Source organism: Heterocephalus glaber, unplaced genomic scaffold, assembly GCF_053883595.1.
Source record: "Heterocephalus glaber isolate CG9 unplaced genomic scaffold, H.glaber_assembly_v1.0 deba00001532, whole genome shotgun sequence".
Taxonomy (NCBI): domain Eukaryota; kingdom Metazoa; phylum Chordata; class Mammalia; order Rodentia; family Bathyergidae; genus Heterocephalus; species Heterocephalus glaber.
In genome coordinates, this window is record NW_028258330.1 from 23,994,319 (window position 1) to 24,022,255 (window position 27,937).

General features: G+C 43.4%; 2 protein-coding genes across 3 annotated transcripts in view; one reads left to right on the forward strand and one right to left on the reverse strand.

Moving 5' to 3' along the window:
* Dnmt3b (DNA methyltransferase 3 beta) overlaps positions 1 to 27,937 on the forward strand; it is a 99,735-nt gene that overhangs the window by 14,805 nt on the left and 56,993 nt on the right. The window lies entirely within an intron of this gene.
* Commd7 (COMM domain containing 7) lies at positions 180 to 27,624 on the reverse strand. 2 transcript variants are annotated; one of them, XM_087188869.1, is made up of 9 exons: positions 27,395 to 27,624; positions 13,463 to 13,516; positions 13,245 to 13,347; positions 3,247 to 3,303; positions 3,129 to 3,166; positions 2,622 to 2,712; positions 2,307 to 2,356; positions 1,386 to 1,434; positions 180 to 545 (listed from the first exon to the last, which is right to left on the reverse strand). In XM_087188869.1, the coding sequence occupies exons 1-9, from the start codon at positions 27,476 to 27,478 to the stop codon at positions 469 to 471; spliced, it is 603 nt and encodes a 200-aa protein (XP_087044995.1). In that variant the 5' UTR covers positions 27,479 to 27,624; the 3' UTR covers positions 180 to 468. The 2 variants fall into 2 exon arrangements, with proteins under 2 accessions (XP_087044995.1, XP_087044996.1); XM_087188870.1 differs by having other exon boundaries at positions 13,463 to 13,513; positions 27,395 to 27,556.

Here is a 27,937-nt window from a genome sequence, read left to right on the forward strand (position 1 = left end):
ACAGGGGTCTCAGTAATACCTGACCGGCAAAGCACCACCACTGCAAATGCAGGACATAAAGAAATGGATGGAGCCCACATACCTCATCTACACTCTGCCTCTCCCTCACCCATAAACTGGCTCTGCGTTTGGGAGGGAAGAGGTAGGTGATCAATGTGTCATTTTCCATCATGGGACCATTTGTTTACTTTGGAACTTTTATTTTCACCAGTGAATCTGAGACGCAATAGACTGTTGGAAAATCCAAAACTTCTCCAGAGAGATAGGTGGTGGTGGTTCTCTGGACAAGGAGTTTACAGGGAAGTTGTGCAGGGCTTGTTAAGTACCTAATCCTGTTGTTTTTCAGAAACCTTTTGCACCTGGGCTCCCAAGAAGCCAAATAACTGCAAGGAGTGCCCAAGGGCCTGCAGGAGATGCCTCTGGGAGCTGTCCCTAGCGAAGGGGCTGGGGAACTGCAGTGGACAGCAATCAGCCGAAGCACTCCATGCTGGCTCTGACTCGCTCCATCTCGTGCAGGAAGCTGTAGAACTGAGGCAAGGTCAATTCTGGGGAAAGAAAATACAGCTTCAGTTAGGTGTTTCCAACTTCACAGAATCACCCAAGAAAATTATTTTCCACCCAAAGATTTTTTTTCCTTCAGTGCTGGAATGGAACCTGGGCCTCAGGCACACTAGGCAAGTGCTTTACCACTGAGCTGCACCCCAGCCTGGATTTTTCCCTCTTTTGGCTTAGTGCATATAAGCTGCCCTTGATGAGTAATTGATCAGAATAAACAACTGACAGCCTTGAACTGAAGGTTCTCAGCTCCAAAAAGGGGCAGGGTGCGGCATTAAATGGCACAACTCATTAAGGGATTGAAAATGTTCAAGATATAGTATACATATGTACTAGTTCCCCTTAAAGAACATCACTATTCTGTATTACAAACGTGCACTAAAAAACAAAAAATTAAATAAAATGGCCTAACTCCACAGCACAGGGGATGAAAGGACATCATTCATCATGTGACGTCTACAGCAAGAGCTTCTTGCTCCTCAATCTGCTTCAATTCTAGCCATTCCCTCACCATTCCCTTTTCCAAAAATCCTCTTCACCTGTGTGATCTCCAACCTGCTGGTGCCTTAATAACATTTTTGTTGTTTTTGTTTTTGGTACTGGGGATCAAACTCAGGACCTTGAGCTTGCAAGGCAGGTGCCGGAACCACTGAGCTAAGTCCCCAGCCCCTTAATAACATTTTTTACAAGAGGATAGGCAGGGGAATGGTTCCTCCACAGCTTGGTGGTGAGCTTTTCTTGTAAGAGGTGGTTTGTACTGACCACACCAGCCCAACTGACTGAAGAGAACATGAAAGAAGTAGAAAGGCTCAAATGAAATCCAGACTCACCTATATACAAATTTTCAATTTGATTTCCTTTCTTAACCACGAACTTTAACTAATTATTTAAAAAAAGAGAAAAATTTAAATTAAAATAATGACAACTGGGCAGACAAATGCTCAAGAACCTGACCACCTAATTTAACCATCCCAGGACTCCTTGCCTGCTAAGCATGTATTCTGCCACTGAGCAACAGCCCCAGCCCCCGTCGCCCAGCTTCTAACTTAAGAATTCACAGAAGCAGTCTGAACTGTTGGCCAATAAAAGTTCTAAAAGTTTCTATGATTATAAGAACATCCAAACTTTACAGTACTGGGGATAGACTATGGGCACGCTATCATTTAGCTACACTGAAGCCTTTTTTGTGTGTGTTGTTTTTTTTTTGGTACCGGGGATCGAACTTGGGACCTTGTTCTTTCGAGGCAGGTGCCGGAACCACTGAGATAAATCCCCGGCCCAAGCCTTTTTTTTTTTTTTGGTACCAGGAATCGAACTCCGGTCCTTGCGCTTGCGAGGCAGGCAGCGGAACCACTGAGCTAAATCCCCAGCCCACTGAAGCATTTTTTATTTGGAGACAGTGTCTTGCTAATTTGCCCACGATGGCCTCAAACTTGCTATCCTCTTGCCTCAGCCTCCCAAGTAGCTAGTATTACAGGTGTACACCACCATGCCTGGCTAGATTTAAATTCTATTTTGTTTTGGTGCTAGGAATTGAATCTAGGGCCTTTGCAGTGAGCAATATCCACAGCCTTTTTTTGCTATTGTTATTGTTTTCTTTTTTGAGACAGAGTTTTGGTAAATTGCCCAGGGTAAGCTCGAATTTGAGTACTAAGATCACAGGTGTGTGCACCTCCACACCCAGCTCAGATTTAATATGTTTTTACCAAGTCACAAATCTCCCCATTTTCAAAGATTAAGAAAAGACTTACTTGTAAAAAAATACTTCCCACTTTCTCCAATTCACTGCTCCCAGATGTTACTGTGACACAAAAGAGAAAAATAATAAGTGACTGACTGGGGACTTCCCTGAGGACACTAATTTTGCCGGCTGTCCAGCCCACAAAGGGTCATGTATGAGGATGGCAAGATGTGCTCTTGGGCAAATCAACCCTGGGAGGGACCTTGATACACTAGGCAGCTGCATGTCCCACTCCTGTGTGAGACTAAGGACCTGTCCCCTACTGAGGATCCCCGTAAGACTCTGCGACCCAACCCACATAAGCCAAGTGACCCAGGACTATTACCTCCAAACCTCCATTCCATATCGACAAGCTGGTTAATCATCAGGGTCTGACCTACCGCCCACTGAGCAAGGACAGGGGCGTTCTGCTTCCACTGGAGCAAGAGTAAAGAGCCAAAGTCATAACCATGTTGGAAAGTCCAACTGCCCAGCCGTATTTGGTATTTATACAGACAGTGGGAAGAGCGCAGCACAGAGGGCTCAGCCTGTACACACACACCTGGGGCGTGGGTGGGGGACAGAGCAGTGCAAAACACACAAATGTTGTCTTTCATTCCAAGATTTTGCTCATGTTGGAACAAAAACTGCATGACATTTATACTAAGTCAAATCAGAGGGAAAAAAATTAGAGATGCGATATATAGTGCTGGTTAAAAGCTATATATGTATCATTCTTATGAAACCAAATAAAATGATGCATTGATGGCTTTGTCTTGGTTGGCATTTTTCATTTTTTTCTTTTTGTGAAATAAAAGACAAGGATCTTAACCTTGATTAAGAGGAATTATACCTTTTCAGAAAAGTAAGTGGCTTTCTCCTCACTAAGACCTGTAAGGGAACAGAAGGATTATTAACATAATGAAAAGCCACAGAGGCCCTCTCCACAGCAGTCCTGGGCCATGACCTACCCAGAGTTATGAAATCTTCCTGGACCTGCTTGGCCGTGAGACTCTTCTTCAAGGCACCTGGGAGGAGGGAGAGAAATTACAAAAAAGGGCAAATCACTGAATCATTTGGCAATAAGGACTTGACAGGCACAACCTATGTGACACAGAGGACAGAAGGAATTAGCTCCATGAAGATCTCAAGCTGGGGAGAAGATCCGCCTCCGAAACTATGTTTGTTCCTTTGCAACACAGTTTTATCTATCTCTTAACATGCACAGGAGACAGCGGATTCAGTGTGTGTCTACTTGCGGAATATGGTCACTTACATTTTAATTAAAATTTAAAAGTCCAACCTTCAGCTGCACTAGCTGTTTCAAGTGCTCTGATAGCCACATAGGGCTAGTGACCGCTATACCAGATAGTGCAGATTATAGGGCATTTCCATCTACACTGAAGTCTCCTGTGCAGTGCTGGCCCAGGAAATCAACTTTTATGTAGAATAACAAGTTGGGCCAAACAGTCTGGCCTGTACAATCCACAGGCCACATCCAGGGGTGCTGTCATGCCTTCCCCTCCAAGTCCTGGGAACGCTCCCCATGGGGACAACTTTGTTCTGTCTCTGGGCTCCAATTCCTGAAAACAAAGTTTTCTGTTTTGTTTTGTTTTGTTTTTGGTACCAGGGATTGAACTTGGGACCTTGTGCTTGAGAGGCAGGCGCTGGAAACACTGAGCTAAATCCCCGGCCCTGAAAACAAAGTTTTGCCAGCAACCTGAGCTCCTCAACATTTAAACTTGGGGCCTAGAGTAAAAATTTGACATCCATTTTAACCTTTTCTGCTTCCCAATTACCAGAAGATGATTAATTAAGGAATAAGAAGATGCCCACCACTATAAAGGGAGAGCTCTGGGGGGCTGGGGATTTAGCTCAGTGGCGCTGCTGCCTGCCTTGCAAGTGCAAGGTCCTGAGTTTGATCCCTGGTACTGCCAAAAAAAGGGGGAGAGCTCTGAAGTGAACCTATGTCCAAGTCCCCACCCCCAACTCTCTCCAGAGAAGAAAACTAAAGGCTGTTGTGCCCTGTAAACTCAACCCCATAAACAAAGAGATCTTTTATTTTATTTTATTTTTTAGGTACCAGGGATCGAACTCAGGTCCTTGTGCTTGCAAGGCAAGCAATGGAACCACTGAGCTAAATCCCCGGCTCCAGCAAAGAGATCTTTTATCTCCAAAATTGGACTGGGCAGGGAAAGAAAGGGAAATAAAAAAAGGCAAGACCCTAGGAATACTCAGACACAAAGGCTCTTGAGATGGGAGCTAGCCAACCCAATCAACTCATAATTTCATGTACATATCCAGTTCAGATCCAATTTTTAAATTTATTTAATTTTTTGTGATGTTGGAGATCTAACCCAAGGCCTCACACATTCTAACTAAGTGCTCTCCTCCAACTCCAGTTCCAAGATTTTGCTAGAAGATCCCAAAATATTGTGAAGTGAGGATTATTACTGTACTCTTTAATTTACCAGGACATGAAGATCAAAAAGATCAAACTTTTCTAGGAGAAAATCTGGTAAATGCATATATTGCAATGTCAAGAAATCATACAACAGATATAACTTCTAAAGCATTAGTGTGCTGAGATGTATGTGGTGTGGGAAACTCTTCAGCAATGTAGGGAGCAACTTGGGTGTTGGTTTGGGTGCATTCACAGTAGCCCTGTGTATTAATGAGATTTTTTTTTTTTTTTTAATTTTCATGGTTCTGGGGATTGAGCCCAGGGCCTTGCATGTGCTAGGCAGGTAGGTGGTCTACCACTGAGCTACACATGCCCAGCCCTTTACATTTTTAAATTTTATTTTATTTTATTTTTTTGGTACCAGGGATTGAACTTGGGACCTTTCCATTTTTTATTTTGAGAAGGTTCTCACTAAACTGCCTGGGGTGGGATTACAGGCATGTGCCATAATACCAAATTGACCAACATGATTTTATTTTGGTTATTATTATTTTTTAGTTTTTAGTTTAGTTTAGTTCTTTTGTTTTTTTGTACCGGAGATCGAACTCGGGTTCTTGCGCTTGCAAGGCAGGCGCCGGAACCACTGAGCTAAATCCCTGGCCCTATTTTTTAGTTTTTTGAGACAGGGTCTCACCGTGTAGTTCAGGCTGGCTCTGAATTCACTCTGTAGCCCAAATGGCCTCGAACTCCCAATGATCCTCCTGCCTCAGACATGCGCCATCACGACAGGCAGCCAATGTGATTTTAAAAGTTAAGTCAGCACTAGGCATATGGCTCAGGGGTGGAGCGCTTTCCTAACATGTGCAATGCCCTAGGTTCCATTCCAGCACTTAAGTACTGAAGGAAAAAAATGGCTAGGTGTAGTGGTACAGCTTGTAATATGTTACTAAGAGGCTGAGGCAGAAATTTGAGGGTGGCCTGGGAAATTTAGCAGTATCTTGTCTCAAAATAAAATATAAAAAGGGTTGGGGATATAGTTTAAATTCCAGTATCACTATCACACACACACATGTGCACACACATACAACTTAAACTGTGTCTCTCTGCTCAAGCCCTTCTAGTATGCCTTATTTTGTTCACAGTAACTTCTGAAGCCTTTATAATACCCGCATGACCTGGACCCCCTACACCCTTCTCTGCTTACTTTGCTGGTCTCATATTAAGCCAGGGAGGTTCCTACCACAGGGCATTTGCCTTTGTAGTTCCCTCTGCTGGGAAAATACTTCCTCGAATCTGCACACAACTCATCCCCTTGGTTCACTGAGGCCTCCACCTGAATCCCAACTCATCAGTACAGATCCCTGACCATCTATTTTAAGTGGCACTGCCTCTCATTCATATTCTCACACTGCCATGTTCTTCCACACTGTATTTATTTATTTTTATTTTATTTTATTATTAGTTTTTTTGGTACTGGGGATCTAACTCAGGACCTTGCACCTGCGAGGCAGGCACGGTGCCACTGAGCTAAATCCCTGGCCCCACACTGTATTTATAACCACCTGGCTTTGTTACATATATATATTGTCAGTTTTACTATTAGGATGTCAGTTCAGTGAGAACAAGGACTTGGCGCTGGATGTGGTAGCACGTGCCTGTAATCCCAGCTCCTTGGGAGGCTAAGGCAGGAGGTTCAAGGCCAGCTTGGGCAATTTAGGAAGACTCTGTCTTAAAAAAATTAAAAAGGGCTGGGGATACAGCTTAGTATAAAGGACTTAGATTCAGCCCCTGGTACCATTTAAAAAATTTTTTTAAATTAAAAAAAGATTTGGCTCATTTTGCTATGTCCCAAGCTCCTAGAAAAATGCCAGGCAAATCCATGCAACAAAATACTATGCATCCTTTAAGAAGAGTGAGGTAGCTCTTGATGAGTCACTTTGCAAAATACAGTCATCCATTAGTATCTAGGTTCTAGGACTCCAAAACCCATGAATGCTCAAGTCCATTACATAACATTTCATAGCATTCACACGTCACTTGCGCACATCCTCCTGTGCTTTAAATCATCTCTAGATAGGGCCAGAGATTTAGCTCAGTGGCACCGTGCCTGACTCAAAAGTGCAAGGCCCTGAGTTCAATCCCTGGTACAAAAAAAAAAAAAAAAAATTAAATCATGTCTAGATGACTTACAATACCTAATACAAAGTAAATCTTTTTTTTTGGTACCAGGGATCGAACTCAGGACCTTGTGCTTCGAGGCAGGCAGCAGAACCACTGAGCTAAATCCTCGGCCCCAAAGTAAATCTTATATAGTTAGGCCTTATCGTGCATGTCAGTTTTTGTTTATTTCATTTTGTTTTCAGACATGGTCTTACTATGTAGACTAGGATGGTCTTAAATTTTCAATCCTCCTGCCTCAAGTGTCCTGTGTGCTGGGATTATAGGCATGTGCCACCACACTCAATTTTTTTTTTCCTGTGTTGCTGGGGACAGAAGCCAGGGCCTCATACATCTAATACACGGTAGGCAACTGCTCCACCACTGAGTTATACCCCCAGCCAACTTTTATTTTCTTCCTTTCTGTCCTCCTAAAGTTTTCTAACTGTGCTCGCTTCAGCAGAACATATAGTGAAGTTTTCTAACCATGTGGAAGCAGAGATTTTATTTTTAAATGTCAAGGTGGTAAAATTGTGCGGTGGGCTTTTCTTCTCTCTCTCTCTCTCTCTCCTCTCTCTCTCTCTCCTCTCTCTCTCCCTCTCTCTTTTACTGGGGCTTGAACCAAAGGCCTTTGCTCTGAGTTACATCCCCAGCCTTTTTATTTAGAGACAGGGTCTAAGTTTGCTCAGTCCAGGCTTGAATTTGCCATCCTCCTGTCTCTGGGATCACAGGTGTGCATCACCACACTCAACTCCTTTCTTGTACTCTACTTTTCTATAATAAAAAAAGCTCACAAAAGTTACTTTTTCCAGGGCCACAACAGTCAGCAAGTGGCAGAGCCAAGTGACATATACAGGCTAGCAAGCCCTCAAACTTGGGTCCTTTTCACTCCACTTCATCCTGCTATGCTATCTTGGCAAAGCAGTAGCAGGCAGTCATTCAACAGTGACTGACAACAAGGTGACCAAGCTTCAGGAGCTAACAAGCAAGTTCTCCATCAGTTACCTTGGACAGACAAGAACCAGACTTTAAAATATATTCCCAGCTACTGGGAGGAGGCAGGAGGATTACTTGAGCCCATGAGTTCAAGATCAGCCTGGACAACACAGTGACAGCCTGTCTCAAAAAAAAGTAGCCAGACGTGGTGGCACGTGCCTGTGATCCCAGCACTAGGGAGGCTGAGGAAAGAGGATCAATTGTGAGTTTGCCTCAAAAATCAAAAAAAGAAAAAAAAAGTAGTTATCATTAAAAATATATTTGCTTCATACTAGACCTTGAACGTTTTGTTGCTTTTGTATGTTTTGAGATAGGATCTCACTAGTAGTTCAGGCTGGCCTTGAACTCAGGATTTCCCTGTTTTAGCTGCTGGACTGCTGGGATTAACACATTCACGATGGGGCCGTAATTCCTATGTCTTGCTGCCAGGCAACTTGAACCACTAGTGGTACATGCATGACTGTCCCACTTCTACCACCAGTGATACAAGCTGCCCAATGGGATAGTCAGCATGTACCATCGGTGGTTCAAAACAGTGCCACTGTGCCTGGCTTAGGCCTCAAGTTCTTAACTCCTTTCTCACTTTTTTCCTTTGGTGATTCTTTTTTCCTAAGCAAAGATCAGTCACAAAACAGCTATGCTGTCTTCACCCTGTGTAAGGGAGTCTTGGTGAAAACTCCTACAGGAGATAGGAGAATGGAGGGGAGGGTGACTGCATTCATCCAGCTGTCACTGTGCCTAAGGCTGGTCAGTGAGTCCACGTGGAACAGAGGTCACAGGCTGAAATTTTTTTTTTTTTCGCTTGCTTGCTTTTTGTGTTCAGAGATGGGGCCTCACTATGTTCCCCAGACTGGCCTCAAAATTTCAAACCTTGGGCCGGGGTTTTAGGTCAGTGATTCTAGCACCTGCTGCACATGCACAAGGTCCCGAGTTCAATCCCTGGTACCAAAAAAAAAAAAAAAAAAAAAAAATCAAACCTCTTCAGGGCTGGGGATTTAGCTCAGTGGTTTCACTGCCTGCTGCACAAGCGCAAGGACCCAAGTTCGATCCCCGGTACCAAGGAAAAAAAAAAAAAACCTCTGCAAGCACTGTGGGAGACTGAGGCAGGAAGATTGTAAATTCAAGCCCAGCCTGAGCAATTTAGCAGACCCTGGCTCAAAATAAAAAATTTAAAAAGGGTAGGGTTGTAGCTCAGTGTGAAGGCACTGGGTCAATCCCTAACACTGAAAAAAAAAAAATGACAATCTTCCTGCCTCAGCTTCCTAGCTGTGATTACAGGCATGTACCAGTCTGCCCTGTTCATGAATATAATTGGAATTCCTATGTTTAGAGAAGTACCAGGAACTGAGGACAAAGCAGATCTATCCACCCTCAAAGTGACCTACAGTAAACTGACTGAAGAAACTAGATCCTGAAGATCCCAGATGGTGGATTTTGAAGCTGTTCTCAGTATGTCCATAATTCAAGAGGAGATAAAAAAAAAGTTGTAGACTGATAGGACAACCAGATTAAACATCAAAAAAGGGCTACCTTGAAGATAAGTCTTGAATTTTGGCTTTAGAGGAACTAAGGTGACCTTGATGGGTAGAGAAGGAATCTCAGCAAGTGAAATTCCTTCAACACAAATTTACTGACTTAGCCAGAGACCAAGCACAAGCCAGCCTGGAATCTTAGTATTCTGTGAGGCTGAGGCAGGAGAACTGCAAATTCAATCCCAGCCTGGGCAATTCAGCAAGACCCTATCTCAAAACAAAAAATAAAAAAGGTCATGGGATATAGCTCAATGTCAAGGCTCTGAGTTCAACTCCCAGTATGGGGGAAAGCCTATTGACTGAAAAGAAAAAGAAAAGACCTTAACAGTAACATAACAAGTAAATCATATAGGGCTGGGGATGTAGTTCAGTGGCACCATGCCTGCCTTACAGGCACAAGGTCCTGAGTTCGATCCTCAGTACCAAAAAGAAAAAGAAAAGAAAGGAACAAGTAAATCATACAGAATATAAGGTGAAAAGTGTCAGAGAGAAAATTAATAGAGCAGGGTCAGGTTAGCAGTACTGTGAAACTTAGCGCAAAGAATCTAATACTCCCATGCCTTATATGAGTAATAAATTGTGTGTGTTCTTTTCCCTGCTAATAAAAACAAAAGATAGGTGTGGTGGCACAGGCCTGTAATCCCAGCACTAGGAAGGCTGAGGCAAGAGGACTGGTGCAAATTCAAGGTGGTCCTGGGATACATAGCGAGATCCTCTTTAAAAAACAAAAAGGGCCGGGGATTTAGCTCAGTGGTTTCGCCGCCTGCGCCTGCTACGCAAGCACAAAGACCTGAATTCGATCCCCATTACCAAAAAAAAAAAACAACCCCCCCCCCCAGGCATGGTGTCATATACCTGTAATCCCAGGAGTTGGGAGGCCTAGGCAGAAGGATTGCTGTGAATTTGAGGCCAGCCTGAGCTAAATAGTGAGTTCAAGGCAGTTCAAGGCCAGCCTGAACTACATTGGGAGACCTTGTCTCAAACAAAGAAACGAACAAACCAAAACAAAAAGAAAGAGAGCATTTGTGACTAATGTTCAATGTTGATTCTTCTTTTTTTGGGGGGGTTTTTTTGGTACTGGGGATCAAACTCGGGTCCTTGCACTTGAGCAGCAGGCGACGAAACCACTAACCTAAATCCCCGGCTCCATTCTTTTTTTGTCCAGCCCAAAAAAGAATTCCTTGGGGAGTAGGAAAGAATTATTATCATTTTTTCATTAAAAAAAAAAAAAGGGCCAGGGATTTAGCTCAGTGGTTCCAGAGCCTGGCTTGAAGGCGCAAGGTCCTGAGTTTGATCCCTGGTACCCCCCCCAAAAAAATCAGGGCTGGGGATTTAGCTCAGTGGTTCCGCCGCCTTCCTCAAAAGCGCAAGGACCCAAGTTCGATCCCTAGTACCAAAAAAAAAAAAATCAGAATGGCACGGTGACATATGCTTATAATTCTAGCAATCTGGGAGGCTGAGATAGAAAGATCTCAAGTTCAAGCCCACCTTCCGCAACTCAGTGAGACCCTGTCTCAAAATAAAAAAATAAAAAAGGGTTGAGAATGTAGCTCAGTGGGAAGGCCCTGAGTTCAATCCCCAGTTTAAAAAAAAAAAAAAAGCAGTTACTGATACCCACAAGTGCCAAATATCTTGCTAAGTATTGAAATAAAACCAAGTTTAAACATTGTACCTACTGCCAAGTTATCTGTAATGTATCCAGGAGGGAACACATAATGGTAATGACAATCATAATATCAGGAGCAGGGCAGCTACCACTCCCTGAAGTGAACGCCTACATTTATTGTCTTTATGCATCCTTCTAACAATGATCACAAACAATGTGCTCTCCCAGGTTCATTTTATGGCTGAAGAAACCAATTCTCAGAGAGGTTAACTTGGCTCAAGGTCTCCCACCACTGAGGTAGCTGAGTGAGTAAGCACAAGAGGGCCACCCAGCCACCAAAGGAATCTGGGGCCTTATCTGGGTCGTAGGGAACAGCCAACCACAGACACAATGCAGGAAGACAATAAAGGAATTGTGAACACTTGCTGCATATTTTCCTTCCAGATACGATAATAGCATGGTGGTTATCTGGGGAGGGAGATAACAAGATGAGATGAAAAGATATGTCTGACATTTGCTTTCAAATATCCACTTTGGGGTACTAGAGACAGTGGAAGGGAGAGGGAGAGGGGAAGGAAAAATAATTAGGATGTGTTATGTATGTGTACCGACTTCCTGTGATGAAAATCTTTTGTGTACAACAAAGATATACTAATAAAAATAAAATAATCCAGTTTGGAGAGCAGTATGAAGGGGTGGATGTAGATTAAATGATATGATTTGCCCATTGGTTGGAAGATGTTAAGAGGAGTATCGTTTTGGGGGGCATTTTTTTTTTTTTGGTACTGGGGATCGAACTCAGGACCTTGTGCTTTTGAGGCAGGCGCTGGAACCACTGAGCTAAATCCCTGGCCCACTTGGGGGGCATTTTTGACACAGGGTCTTGCTGTGTAGTTTAGGCTGGCCTTGAACTCACTACACAGCCCTGTAATCCCAGCACTTGGGAGGCTGATGCAGGAGGATCATTTTGAGTTTGAGGCTGTGAATTCAAGGCCAGCTTGAAATACACAGTGAGACCCTGTCTCAAAAAAACAAAGCAAAACAAAACTAGGCAAACAAACAAAAAGAAATGGAGACTACAAGCCAGAAGAACCTTCAGAAAAGGAAAGTAAAAGAAACAAATTATTGAGAGCTGAGAAGTACACCAAACCAAACCAGAGACCTTAATTTGAGAATCTGAAAAGCTTCCAAACATTAACTAGTCAGAGATGATTTAGATCCTCACTTTAAGTGAAGGAAAGTTTTATCTCATAATGTGATTCTGAGACATAGTACTAAAAGCTACCTGATCTATCAATACATAAGGCTCCAGGGCTGGGAGTAGAGCTCCCTAGTAGAGGACCTGCTTAACATGAACAAGGCCTTGAATTAGATCCTTAGCCAGACACAAACATACACACACACACACTGCATGAAAACCCTCCTTGACTCTCACCTTCTGTTTTTCCAGTGGTGCTGAGGATAGAGGCCAGGATCTCATACATGCTCTGCATGTGCTCTACAGCTGAGCGAACCCTCAGCCTGGGATTGTCACTTGACTCTCTAGAACTCTGGACTGCTTTAAAAGTTCATAATGTGGCTGGGCACAGTGGCATACACCTAGAGGCCCAGCTACTCTGTAAGCTGAGGCAGGAGGATCACAAGTTTGAGCCCCACCTGAGCAACTTAGTGAGACCCTATCTCAAAATTTAAAAACCTAAAAAGGGCTGAGGATGTAGCTCGGCACTCTCTAGGTTCAATCTGGGAGGGAGGGGATGTCTAAATGATTACCCTCCATTTCCATCTATTATGTGGAAGACACAAGAATAATCTGGGGACTGAGGCCAGGATGCAGACTGAGTGCTGCACTGTGCTGCTCTGCACTGTGCCCCTGTTGCATCAGACAGTTCTCCCTTGGCTTCCTCTGAGGGACTGTCCAGGACCCCCTAGGATACCAAAATGCAGACACAAAATGCAAAATGTGTCTGCACATAACCCACGCACAGCTCCCCTTTGCTTTAAACCACCTCTAGATGATTTATAATGCCCAATACACTGTAAATGCTGAATAGATAGTAGTTACACTGTGCTGTTTAGGGAATAATGAGGAAAAAAAGTCTTCAAATATTTTCAGCCTTGGCTGGCTGCACCTATGGATTCAGGGGTCCAAAGACACTACACTTTCCTGCTGGCCAGGGCTCTGGGGCAGTGCCCAGGGCACATTTGGATGATCCCCCAGAATAAAGGAATGTCCAGGTAACAGCTCCCACCACAGCTGCTCTGAAGGCTACTCACCATTTGGAACCAGAAGGAGGCTTTTCATGATGCTTTTAAGGGGGCCAAGACTGATCTGATTAGCGGTGGCAAATTCAGAGAGCTGAGTCAGAAACCTCTCCACCTGAAGAGGGAACAGCACAAACCAGGCCTTTGCTCTCTAAGCTCCTCGGGTGCTCAGGTCTCTCCTTAGCTCAGATCTCCATGCTCAGATCGCTCCTTAGCACAAAATACTTTACCTCCTTGGGCTCTTTTAGGAACTGGAACAGTACTTCTGTCAGAGCTGAGAACTGCTGAAAAGAGAACAGCACAGAATGTCAGTACGATCTCTACTCCTGGGCCAGTGTACCAGTCTCCTCCCATGACAGATCCTTGAGAGAAAGTAAGCACAGGTGTTGCTACTCCTTCTGCTGCTGTTTCCTCTTTGGTTTTTCTTTCCTGGTATTAGGGATTGAACTCAGGGCATTCACACTGAGCTAAACTCCCAGTTCTTTCTTTTTTATTTTTGAAACAGGGTCTAACTTGCTAAGTTGTCCAGGCTGTGCTCAAAACTTGTGATACTTAGCCAGACATGGTGGCACACGCCTGTGATCCCAGCACTCGGGAGGCTGAGGCAGGAGGATTGCTGCAAGTTCGAGGCCAGTGTGGGCCTCATAGTGAGTTCAGGGCCAGGCTGAACTATAAAGCAAGACCCTGTCTCAAAAAGAAAACAAACTTGTGATCCTCCTGCCTCAGGTTTCCAGAGTGTTGAGATTAGAGGCCTGAACTACCTGCTTCTGTATTTTTTCTTTTTTTTTGAACTTGCTATGTATCCTAGACCAGCCTCAAATTCATGATTTCCTACTTCACACCATGCTTGTGATACCTATTCTGATCACCATGAAGTTATAAATGTCCATACTACCATATCAGTGTCAATATATCCACATCAATATATTGCCTGAAAAGCACAAATATTTTATCGAGATACTTAAAAGATGTATATTGAGAGATCATGTGTGTGAGCATGCAGATGGACACATACATCTCTAAGGTCCAAACACACACACAGAAAAAGATCTGAAAGGAGGAATCACCAGAACACTGAGAGGAGTTACCACAGGGGTGGGGAGTGGCTCAGCAGTAGAGCACTTCACAGGAGGCCCTAGGCCCTGGGTTAAATCCCCAGGACTGCCACAAAACAGACAAAAAACCAAAACCCAAACCAGTTACCTCTGTATGACAAGACAGTGGACCATTTTAATTTTCTGTTTTGCCTAGCTATATTTTCTGCCCCCTTCACAATACACATCTTGTTACTTGGATAACAAAAAAGTAAATTTCAACATTTCATTATAACACTGTCTAGGAATGTATTTTGTTGTTTTGTGCATGCACATTAATCTTTTTACTAGTGCTGTTTTGTTACGGATTGAGGACTTGGGCCTCCCAGAAATTCCTCTGTTGAAGTTCTCCCTCCCAAAGTGCTTGTACTTAAAGGCAGGAGCTGAGGTGATAAAGGTAAAATGAGGCCATAAGACTAGGACTCTAACCCAACAGGGATGGCGCCCTTATCAGAAGATGAAAAGGTTAGGCAGGAGGATCCCAAGTTCCAGCCCAGCCTGGGCAATTTACCAACTTAATGAGACTCTGTCTCAAATTTTAAAAATAAATAAATAAATAAATAAATAAATAAATAAATAAATAAATAAATAAATAAGGTTGGGGAGTTAGTTCAGTGCAAAAGCCCTGGACTCAATCCCCAGGAACACTCCTCCCCTCCAAAAAGCAATATATTAACTAAAGGTGAAATATGCAAAGCTTTTAGCATAGAGCCAGGCTCCTGGCTAAACAAATGATGGCAATTAGCGTAGTCTTAATTACAGCCACTAAACCGTTCGATCCACTTTCCAAGAAACAACCTAACATTAAAAAAAAAAAGGAGCCGGCCGTGGTGGCACATGCCTGTAATCCCAGCACTTGGGAAGCTGAGGCAGGAGGACTGCTTCGAGTTTGAGGGCACCCTGGGCTGCATAGTGAGTTCAAGCCCAGCCTGAACTACAAAGCAAGACCTTGTCTCAGAAAACCAACAAACCGGGCCAGGGATTTAGCTCAGTGGTTCTGCTGCCTGCCTCGAAAGTGCAAGGACCCAAGTTCGATCCCCGGTACCAAAAAAACCCCCCAAAAACACAAACAAGGGCTGGGGATTTAGCTCAGTGGCACAGCACCTGCCTTCCAAGTACAAGGTCCTAAATTCGATCCCTGGTACCAAAAAACAAAAACACAAAAGGATCTGGGTTCAATCCCTGTACTGTACCGCCCCCCAAAAATGTATCCTAGGTCAAAGAATATATGCATTAAAAAATTTACTTATTAAAAAAGTATTTATTTGTTTGTTTTACCAGGGATCGAACTCGGGACCTTGTGCTTGCAAGGCAGGCCCCCAGAACCACTGAGCTAAATCCCCAGCCCAGTTGGTTGGTTTTCTGAGACAAGGTCTTGCTTTGTAGTTCAGGCTGGCCTTGAACTCACTATGTAGTTCAAACTAGCCTTGAATTTATAGCGATCCTCTTGCCTCAGCCTCCTGAGTGGTTGGGATCACAGGTCTGTTCTACTACACCGGCCCAATATATGCATTTTTAAATTCTAAGGAAATGTTACCTGGGAATTTTTTAATCAATGTTGATCCAGGGATACTCTTTCTACACTATGTAAGACATTGAGCATTATTAATTATTAGCCTTGTATAACTGCTAATTCTATGGAGTAAAAACCAGATTACCAAAAAAAAACAAAAACAAAAACAGAACACCAATCAATGCCCATGGTGGTGGGCACCTATAATCCCAGCACTCAGGAGGCTGAAGCAGGAGGATCTTGAGTTTGAACCCCACCTGGGCTACAGAGCAAGTTCCAGACCAGCCTGGATCACAAAGTGAAACCCAGTCTCAAAAATAAACAAAATGGGCCAGGGATTTAGCTCAGTGGTTCCGGTGCCTGCCTTGAAAGCACAAGGTCCCGAGTTCGATCTCCAGTACCAAAAAAAAAAATAATAAAATAAAATAAACAAAAAACCTGAGCAGTCAAGAACTGGTCAAAAATTTGTCCCCAAACTGTATTTTTTCCTTTATTTAAAAAATTTTTTCCCCTGCAAATCTGTGGAACTGTCAGCTCTGACTATTTCCTATGCTACTCAGGGCCTTCTAAAAAATGGGGCAGTTCACTACTGACCATCCACATTTCCATTTGTGGGCCTCAGCCTGGTATAGGACTCCACTCTCACCTCCTTGTCAGGTCCCATCCCCCATATCTCTTCTCCAGTAGGACTTCAAACTAATCTGGGCTTGGGCTGTTACTGACCCCCATCGCTATTTCTACTTTCCCAAACCATCCTTATCCCTCAAAACCCTGATGCCCAGACATCAGACCCTCCCAACAAGAAAGGACCTACCTCAAGGAAACAATTAACAGGGTGGGAGACAACCTAAAGAACTGGATAAAATATCTGCAAACAGTGTACCAGATAAGGGGTTAATGTCCCCAATAAAAGAGAGAAAACAACACAATTTTAAGCAGTGGCAAGAGACTTGAACAGATACTTTTTTTTTCTTTCTTCTATTCTTTTCTTATGTTTCAGACAAGGTCTCCCTATGTAGTCCAGGCTGGCCTGGAACTCATAATCCTCCTGTGTTAGTCTCCTAAGGGCTGGGGTTACAGGTGTGTGCCACCATATCTGGTATGACATTTTTCTTTTTCTCTGTTTCTTATTTTGGCAGTACCAGGAATTCAACTTGGGACCCTGTGCATGCTAGGCAAGCACTCTACCACTGAACTACACCCCGAGCCTATTAACATTCAAAAGAGTACATACAAATGGCCAATAGGTATATGAAAAAAATGCTCAACATCACTAGTCATCATGAAAATGCAAATCAAAACCACAATAAGATATCACCTCCACAGGGGCCAGGGATTTAGCTCAGTGGCACTGGCCCTGCCTCGCAAGCACAAGGTCCTGAGTTTGATCCTTGGTTCCTAAAAAAAAAAAAGTTGAAAGAGGCTAGGGGTGTAGCTCAGCAAGAGTGCTTGTCAAGGGCCACAGATTTAGCTCAGTGGTTCCAGGCCTGACTTGCAAGCACAAGGTCCGAAGTTTGAGTTTGATCCCCAGTACCAAAAAAAAAAAAGAGTGCTTGTCAAGCAAGCACTGGGGAAGCCCTGGAGTTAGGAGGTGAGGATGGGAACTGGGGATACATCCAGAAGAAAGAAATCCATGCATGAGAGAGAGCTCTACTCCTATGCTTATTACAGCACTACTCACAACAGCCAAGATAGGGATCAACCTAAGTATCCACAATGGATAAAGAAAATGTGGGGTATATATACAACAGAATATCACTCAACCATTACAAAAAAAAAATAGAATACTTTGCAACAACATAAATAAACTTGGAGGACATTAAGAGAAACAGCCAAACACTAAATGACAAATACTACCAAATGATCTTGCTTATATGTAAAATCTGAAAAAGTGGAAGTACAGACAGAACAGTGGTTAAAAGGCCAGTGTGGTGTAGGATGGCATGGGGTCTCATTAGCTAAAGGATAAAAGGATATTTAGGGGCCCAGGAATGTAGCTCAATAATAGAGCTCTTGCCTACCAGGTAGGAGGCCTAAGTTTGATCCTGAGCACTGCCTCAAAACAAAACAAAACATGGGCCGGGGATTTAGCTCAGTGGTTCCGCCGCCTGCCTCGAAAGCACAAGGACCTGAGTTTGATCCCTGGTACCAACAAAACAAAGCAAAACAAAAAAACAAAACATATATATATATATAATTTCAGTTCAATAGGAGTAGTAACATCAAGAGATTTATTATGCAGCATGGTTAATGCTGTAGTTAATGCATGTAGTTAATGATGATACGACAATGTATTCTTGAAAAATGAAAAGTGGAGCCAGGCATGGTGGTGCATGCCTCTAATCTAGGGAGTCTGGGAGGCTGAAGCAGGAGGATTACAAATTTAGAGCAGCCTGGGCAATTTAGCAAGACCCTGCCTCAAAATTTAAAAACAAAAAAAAAGAAGGGTTAGGATGTAGCTCAGTGCAAAGGCCATGGGTTCAATCCCCAGTGCTGGGGGGAGAAAAAGAGCAAGCCAGGAACTGCAGCCAGGCATGGAACACCTATAATCCCAGCACTTGGGAAGCTGAGGCAGAAGGATCATGAGTTTGAGGCCAGCCTGGGCTATACAGTAAATTCTAGGACACTGCAGACTACCTAGTGAGACCCTGTCTCAAAAAAAAAAAAAAAAAAAAAAAAGGTACACACTCTGGCAATGGTTAGGCCCAGAGAAAATAAACCAGAAATATCTGTCTCCTTTCCCTGGAGTAAAAAACTGTCCGGAAGGAGTGAGGAAGGACAAAGGGCGGGGGGCATTCACTGTTCAGTTTTCATATTATTTCTTTTTACTCTGGTGATCCCCAACAGCCCCAGTGCCCAGCTGCTCCCCAGTGTGGCCGGCCACCTCACACACAGCATCTGCTGGAGTGGAGGAAGCCTTTCTGAGCGCTCACTGGCTGAGGGATAGCTCAGGGGTAGAGTGCAAGCCTAGCAAGTGTGAGACCCTGGGTTAAAACTTAGCATCTTGCAAAAGAAAAAGCAAAAGGCAGATAACAACCAATATTTCACAAGACAGTGAGGATCACAGGTTTGAGGGAAGCCTGGACAATTTAGCAAGACCCTGTCCCAAAATAAAGTTTTTAGGCTGGGCATAGTGGCACATGCCTGTAATCCCAGCACTTGGGAGGCTGAGGCAGGAGAATCTCTGCAAGTTCAAAGCCAGCCTTGGCCATATAGTGAGTATGAAGCCAGCCTGAACTACTCATTGAGATCCTGTCTCAACAAAACAAAACAAAACAAAAAACAAGAAAAAGATAACTCTGTAAGGTAACGCATTAGTTTCTTAGATTTAACCATTCTACAAGGTATATGTATTTCAAATCATGTTGTACATGATAAATGCATATAATTTTATCAATTTTTCAAAAATTTAAAATTCTTTCCTAGCACGTGCAAGACCCTGAGTCTTTGGGGGGGGGGGAAAGAGGAAGAAAGAAGAGGAAGAGAAGAAAGAGGACGAGAAGAAGAGAGGCTAAACAGCAGGAGCAAAAGAAAAGAAAAGGAAGGAGAAGGAGGAAGGAAGGGAAGAGAAAGGGAACTATGCAGCTGGCTTCTCAACTTCTGAGGCTCCTCCTGAAACCCTGCCTGGGGCAGCTGGAATCTTCAATCTTGATAAAGAACACAAACTTGGTAGAGAAAATTCCTTGCAGGGTTTTGCATTGTCACAGCATCTTAAATAACGTAAGCGCACAGCACAGTATTGTTGAATAATTCTCCCTGCATAGCTGCCTCTTTGTAACACTCACCTATCCCTGACTGTCCACAAAAATCAAAATCTTTTTATTTTATTTTACTTTTTGGTACCGGAGATCGAACTCGGGTCCTTGTGCTTGCCCAGCAGGCGGCGAAACCACTGAGCTAAATCCCCTGCCCTAAAAAATCAAAATCTTAACTATTCTCAGTAACTCTATAAAGAGATGCTCAAGATCATTACAGACCAGAGATGCAAATCAGCCAAACAAGGAGACAGCATTTGCACTTATCATAACTGCACACACAAAAGTTCCAGCACTGGTAGAGGATGAGGAAGCAGACAGGCCCCACCATGAGGACAGCAGTGTGCGGGCACAGCCTGGCTAGCAGGCACTTCTGTAGGTTGTGCTTACTATTGACATGGTCACACCCTTTGACCTGGTAATTCCCTAGTAATACCTTTCAGATATGCTCCAGACACAACACTCCTCCTTGAAAGCACTGTTCATACAAAGAGCTGAAGACAACTGAAGTGTCTATTAAAAGGATGCTAATTAAAGAAATTATGACAGAAAGGTTGGAGGTGGGGCTCATGGTAGAACATGTGCTCAGCAAATACCAGGCCCTAAGTTCAAATCCCAGGACCCACAAATAAATAAATAAACAAACAAATAAATAAATAAATATTACAGAAGACATGTTTCAAGGAACACTGTACATACATCTATCAAAAAGAATTGACGGGATTTAGCTCAGTGGTTCCGCCGCCTGCCTTGAGAGTGTAAGGACCCAAGTTCGATCCCCAGTACCAAAAAACAAAAACAAAAAAACAAAAAAAAGAATTGACGGCCAGGGGGATGTAGCTCAGTGGGGCAGTGCCTGCCTGGCAAGGCACAGGCCCTGAGTTCATCTCCCAGTACAACAAAAAAAAAGAGGCCAGGGATTTAGCTCAGTGGCACCATGCCTGCCTTGCAAGTCCAAGGTCCTAAGTGTGATCCCTGGTACCAGAAAAAAGAAAAAGAAAAAAGAAAGAAAGAATTGAGCTGGGCATCGTGGTTACTCATAGTCCTAGTATACAGGTGGCTGAGAAATGAGGATCCTTTGAGCTCAGGAGTTTGAGGAACCTTGGGCAACAAAGTGAGACTCTGCTCCCCTCACACAAATATACACACATGCACATACACACACATACTAATTTCTTTTTTGTAAAAGAACCAAATTATTTCTGGGGTGCTGGGGCTTGAACCCATGGCCTTGTGCATACTTAAGCATGTGGTCTATCACTGAGCTGTATCCCCATAAAAGGAAACTGTAAAGCATATTGGCAGATTGAGATTGGTTTGTTTCTATAAAGACATACAGGAAGCCAGGCACGTGGTGCACGCCTGTAATCCCAGCAGCAAGAAAATTGAGGCAGGAGGATCACCATGACTTCCAGGCCAGTCTCGGTTACAGAGTGAGTTTGAGGGTAGCGTGGCCTATATACCAAGACCTGTCTCAAAAACAAAAAAGGGGGCCGGGGATTTAGCTCAGTGGTTCCAGCGCCTGCCTCGAAAGCACAAAGTCCCGAGTTCGATCCCCGGTACCACAAAAAAAACCAAGAAAAAACAAAACAAAAACAGGGCTGGGGATTTAGCTCATCAGCAACACACCTGCCCCGAAAGTGCAAGGTCCCCAGTTCGACCTCCAGTACCAGGGAAAAAATAAAATAAAACAAAGAAAAGAAAAAAAAAGGAAAAATAAATAAATAAAAACAAAAACAAAAAATAATTTAAAAAATTTAAAGGGCCAAGGTGTAGCTCAGCAGTAAAGTGCAAAGTGCTTGTCTGGGTTTGATCTCCAGCACTGCATAAATAAATAACAAATAAATACATAAAATCCTAAAAGTCAGGCATGGTAGTGCATGCTTATAATCACAGCACTCAGGATGGCTGTGAGTTCAAGGCCAACCACATAAGAAAACTTTGACTCAAAACAAACAAAAAGAACAACAACAACAAAAACAAAATCCCAAATTTCCTACTGCTTCTCAGTACAATTTAGTATGACTGCAGGCCTCTTTAATTTTATATATAACATAGTACTGAAGGCCTCCTTAACTTCTTTCTTTTTTAGACAGGGTCTCACCGTGTAGCTCAGGTTGGCCTCCAATCAAGATCCTCCCGCTTCAACTTCCATGCCTGCCTTATTTTCTTTCCTGTTGCAGCAAAGCATAACTTCCCCAAGAGGTTACGGCCATCAAATCTTTTGTAAATCTCACTTGATTTAGCGGCTCTGATCAATAAATTATGGTGCCAACATTAATACAAGGTGTCCTTTGCTCCTCTATGCCTGAACCTCAGACTTTAAGATAAATCTAGCTAGTAAGAGTGGGTATTCGGAAAAGTATGATTATCCACTAAAAAGGAGGAAAAGTGGTCCAAATAACTCTGGTAAATTCCTTAACAGGAGAATGCTTTCTGTATTAAAAACAAAGGTAAAGGTTAAGAGTGGGTTTCAAAATGAGTCAAGCTCTGTTCTTAAAGGAAGTGGATGTCACTTCAAGGATGACACAGTCTAGTAGCTTAAAAGAACAACAAAGAAAAGCCCAGGCCCTGACGGATTCACTGCTGAATTCTACAAGAAATTTAGAGAAAACCTAATGTTGCTACTTCACAAACTCTTTAATGAAAGTGAAAGGGGAGCAATATTCCCAAATTCATTCCGGAAACAACCATTACCCTGATACCAAAACCAGAGAAAGATGTAACCAAAAGAGAGAACTACAGACCAATCTCTCTAATGAACATAGATGCAAAAAATCCTCAATAAGAGGCTGGCAAACAGAATGCAACAAATCATCAAGAACATTATACACCACGACCAAGTAGGATTCATCCTAGGGAGGAAGGGATGGTTCAGCATACTCCTATCAATAAATGTAAAACACCATATTACCAGAGCCAAGGACAAAAACCATATGATCATCTCAACAGATGCAGAAAAAACATTTGACAAAGTCCAACATCCATTCATGATAAAAACCCTATAGAAAATTTAAATAGATGGTCTTTATCTCAATCTGATAAAAGTCATCTATGACAAACCAACAGCCACCATCATACTAAATGGACAAAACCTAAAAGCTTCTGAGTTCATCCTGGTACCAAAAACAAACAAACAAAAAAACAAAAACCCTGAAAGCTTTCACTTTAAAATCAGGAACAAGACAAAGATATCCAGGGCCAGGGATTTCGCTCAGTGATTCTGCTGCCTACTTCACAAGTGCAAGGTCCTGAGTTCGATCCCTGGTACCAAAAAAAAAAAAAAGAAAAAAGATATCAACCATCACCACTCTTTTCTTCTTTTTAAATCACCACTCTTATTCAATATAGCTCCGGAAACATTAGCCAGACCAATTAGACAAGAGAAAGAAATAAAAGGAATAAGAATAGGAAAAGAAGAAGTTATTATTTGTAGATAACATGATACTCTACATGGAAGACCCCAAAATTCCACCAAAGACTTCTAGATTTAATAACCAAATTCAGTAGTGTAGCTGGATACAAAGTCAACACTCAAAAATCAATAGCTTTCCTGTACATGAATAACAAACTCACCAAGAGAAATTAGGGAAACAACACCTTTCATAATAGCATTTAAAAAAATGAAATACCTAGAAATCAATCTAACAAAGGAAGTAAAAGACCTCTACAATGAAAACTACAGTACTCTGACAAAAGAAATCAAAGAGGATATCAGAAAATGGAAAGATGTCCCTGGTTCTTGGGTAGGAAGACCTAATATAGTGAAAATGTCCATACTTCCAAAATTGTTATACAGATTTAATGCAATCCCAATCAAAATTCCAATACCACATCTCACAGAATTAGAGAAAACAATCCTAAAATTCATTTGAACCAGAAGAGACCTAGAATAGCAAAAGGCAATTCTGAGCAACAAAGGCAAGGCAGGGGGCATCACAATCCCTGACTTGAAATTATACTACAAAGCTACTGTGATAAAAACAGCACGGAGGGCCAGGGAGTTAGCTCAGTGGTGCCCTGAGCAAGTGCAGTGTTCTGAGTTAGATCCCCAGTAACAAAACAAAACAGAACAAAACAAAAAAACAGCATGATACTGGCAAAAACCCCAAAAAACCAAAAAACAGACCCCAAAACAGGGCCGGGGATTTAACTCAGTGGCACCCCACCCACCTTGCAAGCGTAAAGTCCTGAGTTTGATTCCCAATACCCACCCACAAAAAAACCAAACCCAAAGATCAAGGGAACAGATTAGAAGATGCAGAAACAACTCCAGACATACTCAGCCACTTTATCTTTGACAAAGGAGTCAAACACCTTCACTGGAAGAAAGCCTCTTTAACAAATGGTGCTGAAAAACTGCCTTTCCACATGCCAAAGATTAAAACTAGACCCATATATTTCACCATGAACTAAACTAAAATAAAAATTCACCAAAGATCTAAATATTAAAATAAAATAGAAAGATTAAATCTGCTGGAAGATAGAATAGATAGAACTCTTGAAGATGTTGGTGTAGGTAAAGACTTTATGAACAAAACCCCAACTGCAAAGGAAATATCACAAAGAATCAACAACAGGGATCTCATCTTATTAAAAAGCTTTTGTGCAGTAGGCTGTGAAACCACTGTGAAATCCGCTCAGTGGTTCCGCCGGCTGCCTTGCAAGTGCAAGGACCCGAGTATGATTCCCGGTACCAGAGGAAAAAAAAAAGCTTTTGCACAGCAAAAGAAACCACCAACAGAGTGAACTCACAGTGCGGGAAAAAAATTTTGCCAGCTGTTTCTCAAAGGACTAATATCTAGAATATACAAAGAACACACAAAAAAATCAGATCCCCCACATTTAAAAACCCAATCCAGGGCCAGGGATTTAGCTCAGTGGTTCCACTGCCTGCCTCGCAAGTGCAAGGTCCCAAGTTCGATCCCCGGTACCAAAAAAAAAAAAAAAAAAAAAAAAAAAAGAAAAACCATAAAAACCCAATCCAAAAAAAAAAATAAATAAAATAAATAAATAAAAACCCAGTCTAAGAATGGACATCTGAAATGAACAGACACTTCTCAGATAAAGAAGTAGAAATGGCAAATAAATATATGAAAAATTGTTCAACATCATTGGTCATTTGAGAGATGCAAATTAAAACAACATTGAGATTCCATCTCAGAAAGAATGGCTGTTATCAAGAAATCAACCAATAATAAATGCTGGTGGGACTGTGGGAGAAAAGGAACCCTTCTCCACTGTTGGTGGGAGTGTAGCCTGGTGCAACCACTGTGGAAATCAGTGTGGGAGATTCCTCAAAAATCTAAAACCAGAGGTTCTATTTGACCTATCTCTTTCCCTTCTTGGTATCTTCCTAAAAGAATTAAAAGCATCATACCACTGCAATATATGCACATCCCATGTTTATAATAGCAGTTTGTAATAGCTAAATCTTGGAAACAGCCCAAATGCCCATCAACTGATGAGTGGATAAAGAAGATTTTTTATACAATGGAGTACTACTCTGCCATAAAGAAGGATAAGCTTGAGACATTTCTAGCTAAATGGATGCACCTTGAGACCATACTCTTAAGTGAGATACACCAGACACATGTTGAATACTGCATTTTTCTGGTTTGAAAAACCAAAAGTGGAAATAAGGACCAAAATGTATAAAAGATATTGGGAAATGGGAAGAAAAATGTTCAAATGAGAAGGGGATCAAGGGTGGGGGGAGAGGGAGAAGGAAAGAAGAGACAAGGAAAAAACAGAAGGAAAAAATGGAAACAAAGCTTTTGTAAATAAGGAGAGGAAGAAGGGTCAAAGGGAGGGGGAAATGGGAAAAAAAGCAAGATATATCATGTACAGGTACAAATTCCCTATGATGAATGTTATCACTATGTATATCCAAAATGTATCAATAAAGGTTCTGCTTAAAAAAAAAAAAACTACCACTGAACTACACCCCCAGCTCTTGCAATTTTTATCTTAGTTTAGTTTACTTTAGTTTAGTACTGGGGATTAAACCCAAAGAGCACTGAGCTACATCACCACCCAGCTCTTTTTAAAAATTTTTTTAATTTTTTTTTTTTTTTTAATTTTTTTTGGTACCGAGGATTGAACTCCGGTCCTTGCACTTGTGAGGCAGGCGGCAGAACCACTGAGCTAAATCCCTGGCCCTTTTTATTTTTTTGCAGAACTGGGGATCCAACTTAGGACCTTCTGCTTGCCAGGCAGGTGCGGCACCACTGAGCTACATCCCCAACCCTAACCTCTTTTTATTTTTCTGAGATAGAGTCTCAGTAACTTGCCCAAGTTGGCCATGATCTTGTTTTGTTTTGTTTTGGTGCCAGAGATCGAACTCCGGTCCTTGCACTTGTGCAGCAGTCGGCAAAACCACTGAGCTAAATCCCTGGCCCTTGTTTTGTTTTTTGAGACAGGGGCTCACTATGTAGTTCAGGCTGGCCTTGAACTCACTATGTAGCCCGGGCTGGCTTTGAACTCATGGCAATCCTCCTGTCTCAACCTCCTGAGTGCTGGGACTCCAGGCATGAGCCAGTACACCTGGGTGGCTATGAACTTTTGGGACTCCTGCCTCAGCCTCTAAAAGTGTTCAGGTTACTACATGTGTTTGCCACTGCACATGGCTGCAACTTAATTTTTCTTTTCTCTCTCTCTTTTTTTTCTTTTTTTTGCAGTACTCAGGACATTGAGCTTGTGAGGCAGACGTGGCACTACTGAGATAAATCCCCACCCGGACTGCAACATATTTCTATTGGACAATGCAGTCTTAGATCATGCTTGGCATTATAGTCCTCCTTACCATTACTTTATGAAAAAAATTTGTTTTTTTTAATTCATCAACCAGGACTACTATTACATGTATGAAAAGCTATGAGGGATACTGAGACAAAAAGAGAGGGGCCTAATCTCCTGGCAAGTTATAATCCACTGTGGGCAACAAGATGTATCTTTACAGTGGTGGTTGAGAAGCTGCGGTGAGGATCCTTTGGAAGGGGCATCCCTTAGCCGGGCATGGTAGCACACACCTATAATCCCAGCACTCGGGAGGCTGAGGCAGGAGGATCAAAGCAAGTTGAAAGCCAACCTGTGTAACATAGTAAGTTCAAAGTCAGCCTGAGGTACACTGAGACACTGCTCAAAAAATAAAATAAAATAAAGGGGCATCCCAACCATCAGATGGGCAAAATGCCACCTGCAGTATTAGTAGGGAAGAGGGAGCTTTGCCAGCTCTCCCACCACTGAGGTCTGGTCCTCCACTGTGCTTGTAATTTCTTTGCCTGGGGTCTTTCGGGCACTGATAAATGCATGCGTGGAGGGGTGGTCCCAGCCTTGTCCCTAACCCTTCAGGAACGGCCCGGGGCCCCACTGGGGCCTAGTCATTACTGATACTCTCATCAGTTCTCCTGTCATCAGACTTCCGGTCCCTGCCAGGCTTCCCCAGGGCCCTGGGCTGCTGGGTTCTTTCTCCTTGATCACAGCCAACAGACTCATGTCAGTCTGGACTCCATTGCTCCCCCAGTCCTCTCAGGCCCCCGACTCCGTTCGTCTCTTCCTCATTCCTCAGCCTCACCATGGTCTCCTCTTGGTCCCTCTTCTACCCCACAAACTCTCCTCGTCCCAGGACTCCCCAGAAGTCCCTGACTCCCCTGACACTCTCCTCAGACCCCACTGCCCTCAGTCCCTTCCCAGCCCAGATCACACTCCCCAAACGCACCCCGGGTTCCACAGCCTGGACGCCCAGGCCCCAGCCCCGCCCCGCGGTCACCCGGGACCCCATAACCCGCCCCGGCCCACCTGCGCGCCCAGCTGGTTCAGCTGCTGCATGTCGCCGCCCACGGCTTCGGGCACCGAGTCCTGCGTGCAGTGCAGACGGCCCATGGCGCTCCGAGACCCCTCAGCCTCGGCCCCACCGCCACCGCCGCCGCCGCCGCCGCCGCCGCCGTCCCAGCTTCCTGCCCCGCCGGCCTCGCCGCGCTTCCGCAACAGCACTTTCGCCACGGGCGCCGCCGCCGCCGCCGCCGCTCTCCCCGCCGTCCCGGTGCACGGGCCTGGGGTGCTCGGGTGTCGAGGACACGCGCGGGGTTCCTACCAGGTCTGCGGCCAGGGAACCCCGGAGAGAGCGCTTGGCGTCCCGAGCCTTGGTTTCACTGTCTGTAAAATGATCCTTGGCGGTGGCTACTGAAAGAGTTCATTCCCCCAAAACATTCAATGACTGGTTGCTACCATCATAATCATATTAAATTTTTTTTCTTATGGCACTGAGGATCGAACCCAGGACCTCAAGCATGCTAGGCAAGTGTTCTACTCCTGTGCTACATTCTCAGCCCATCACTCTTG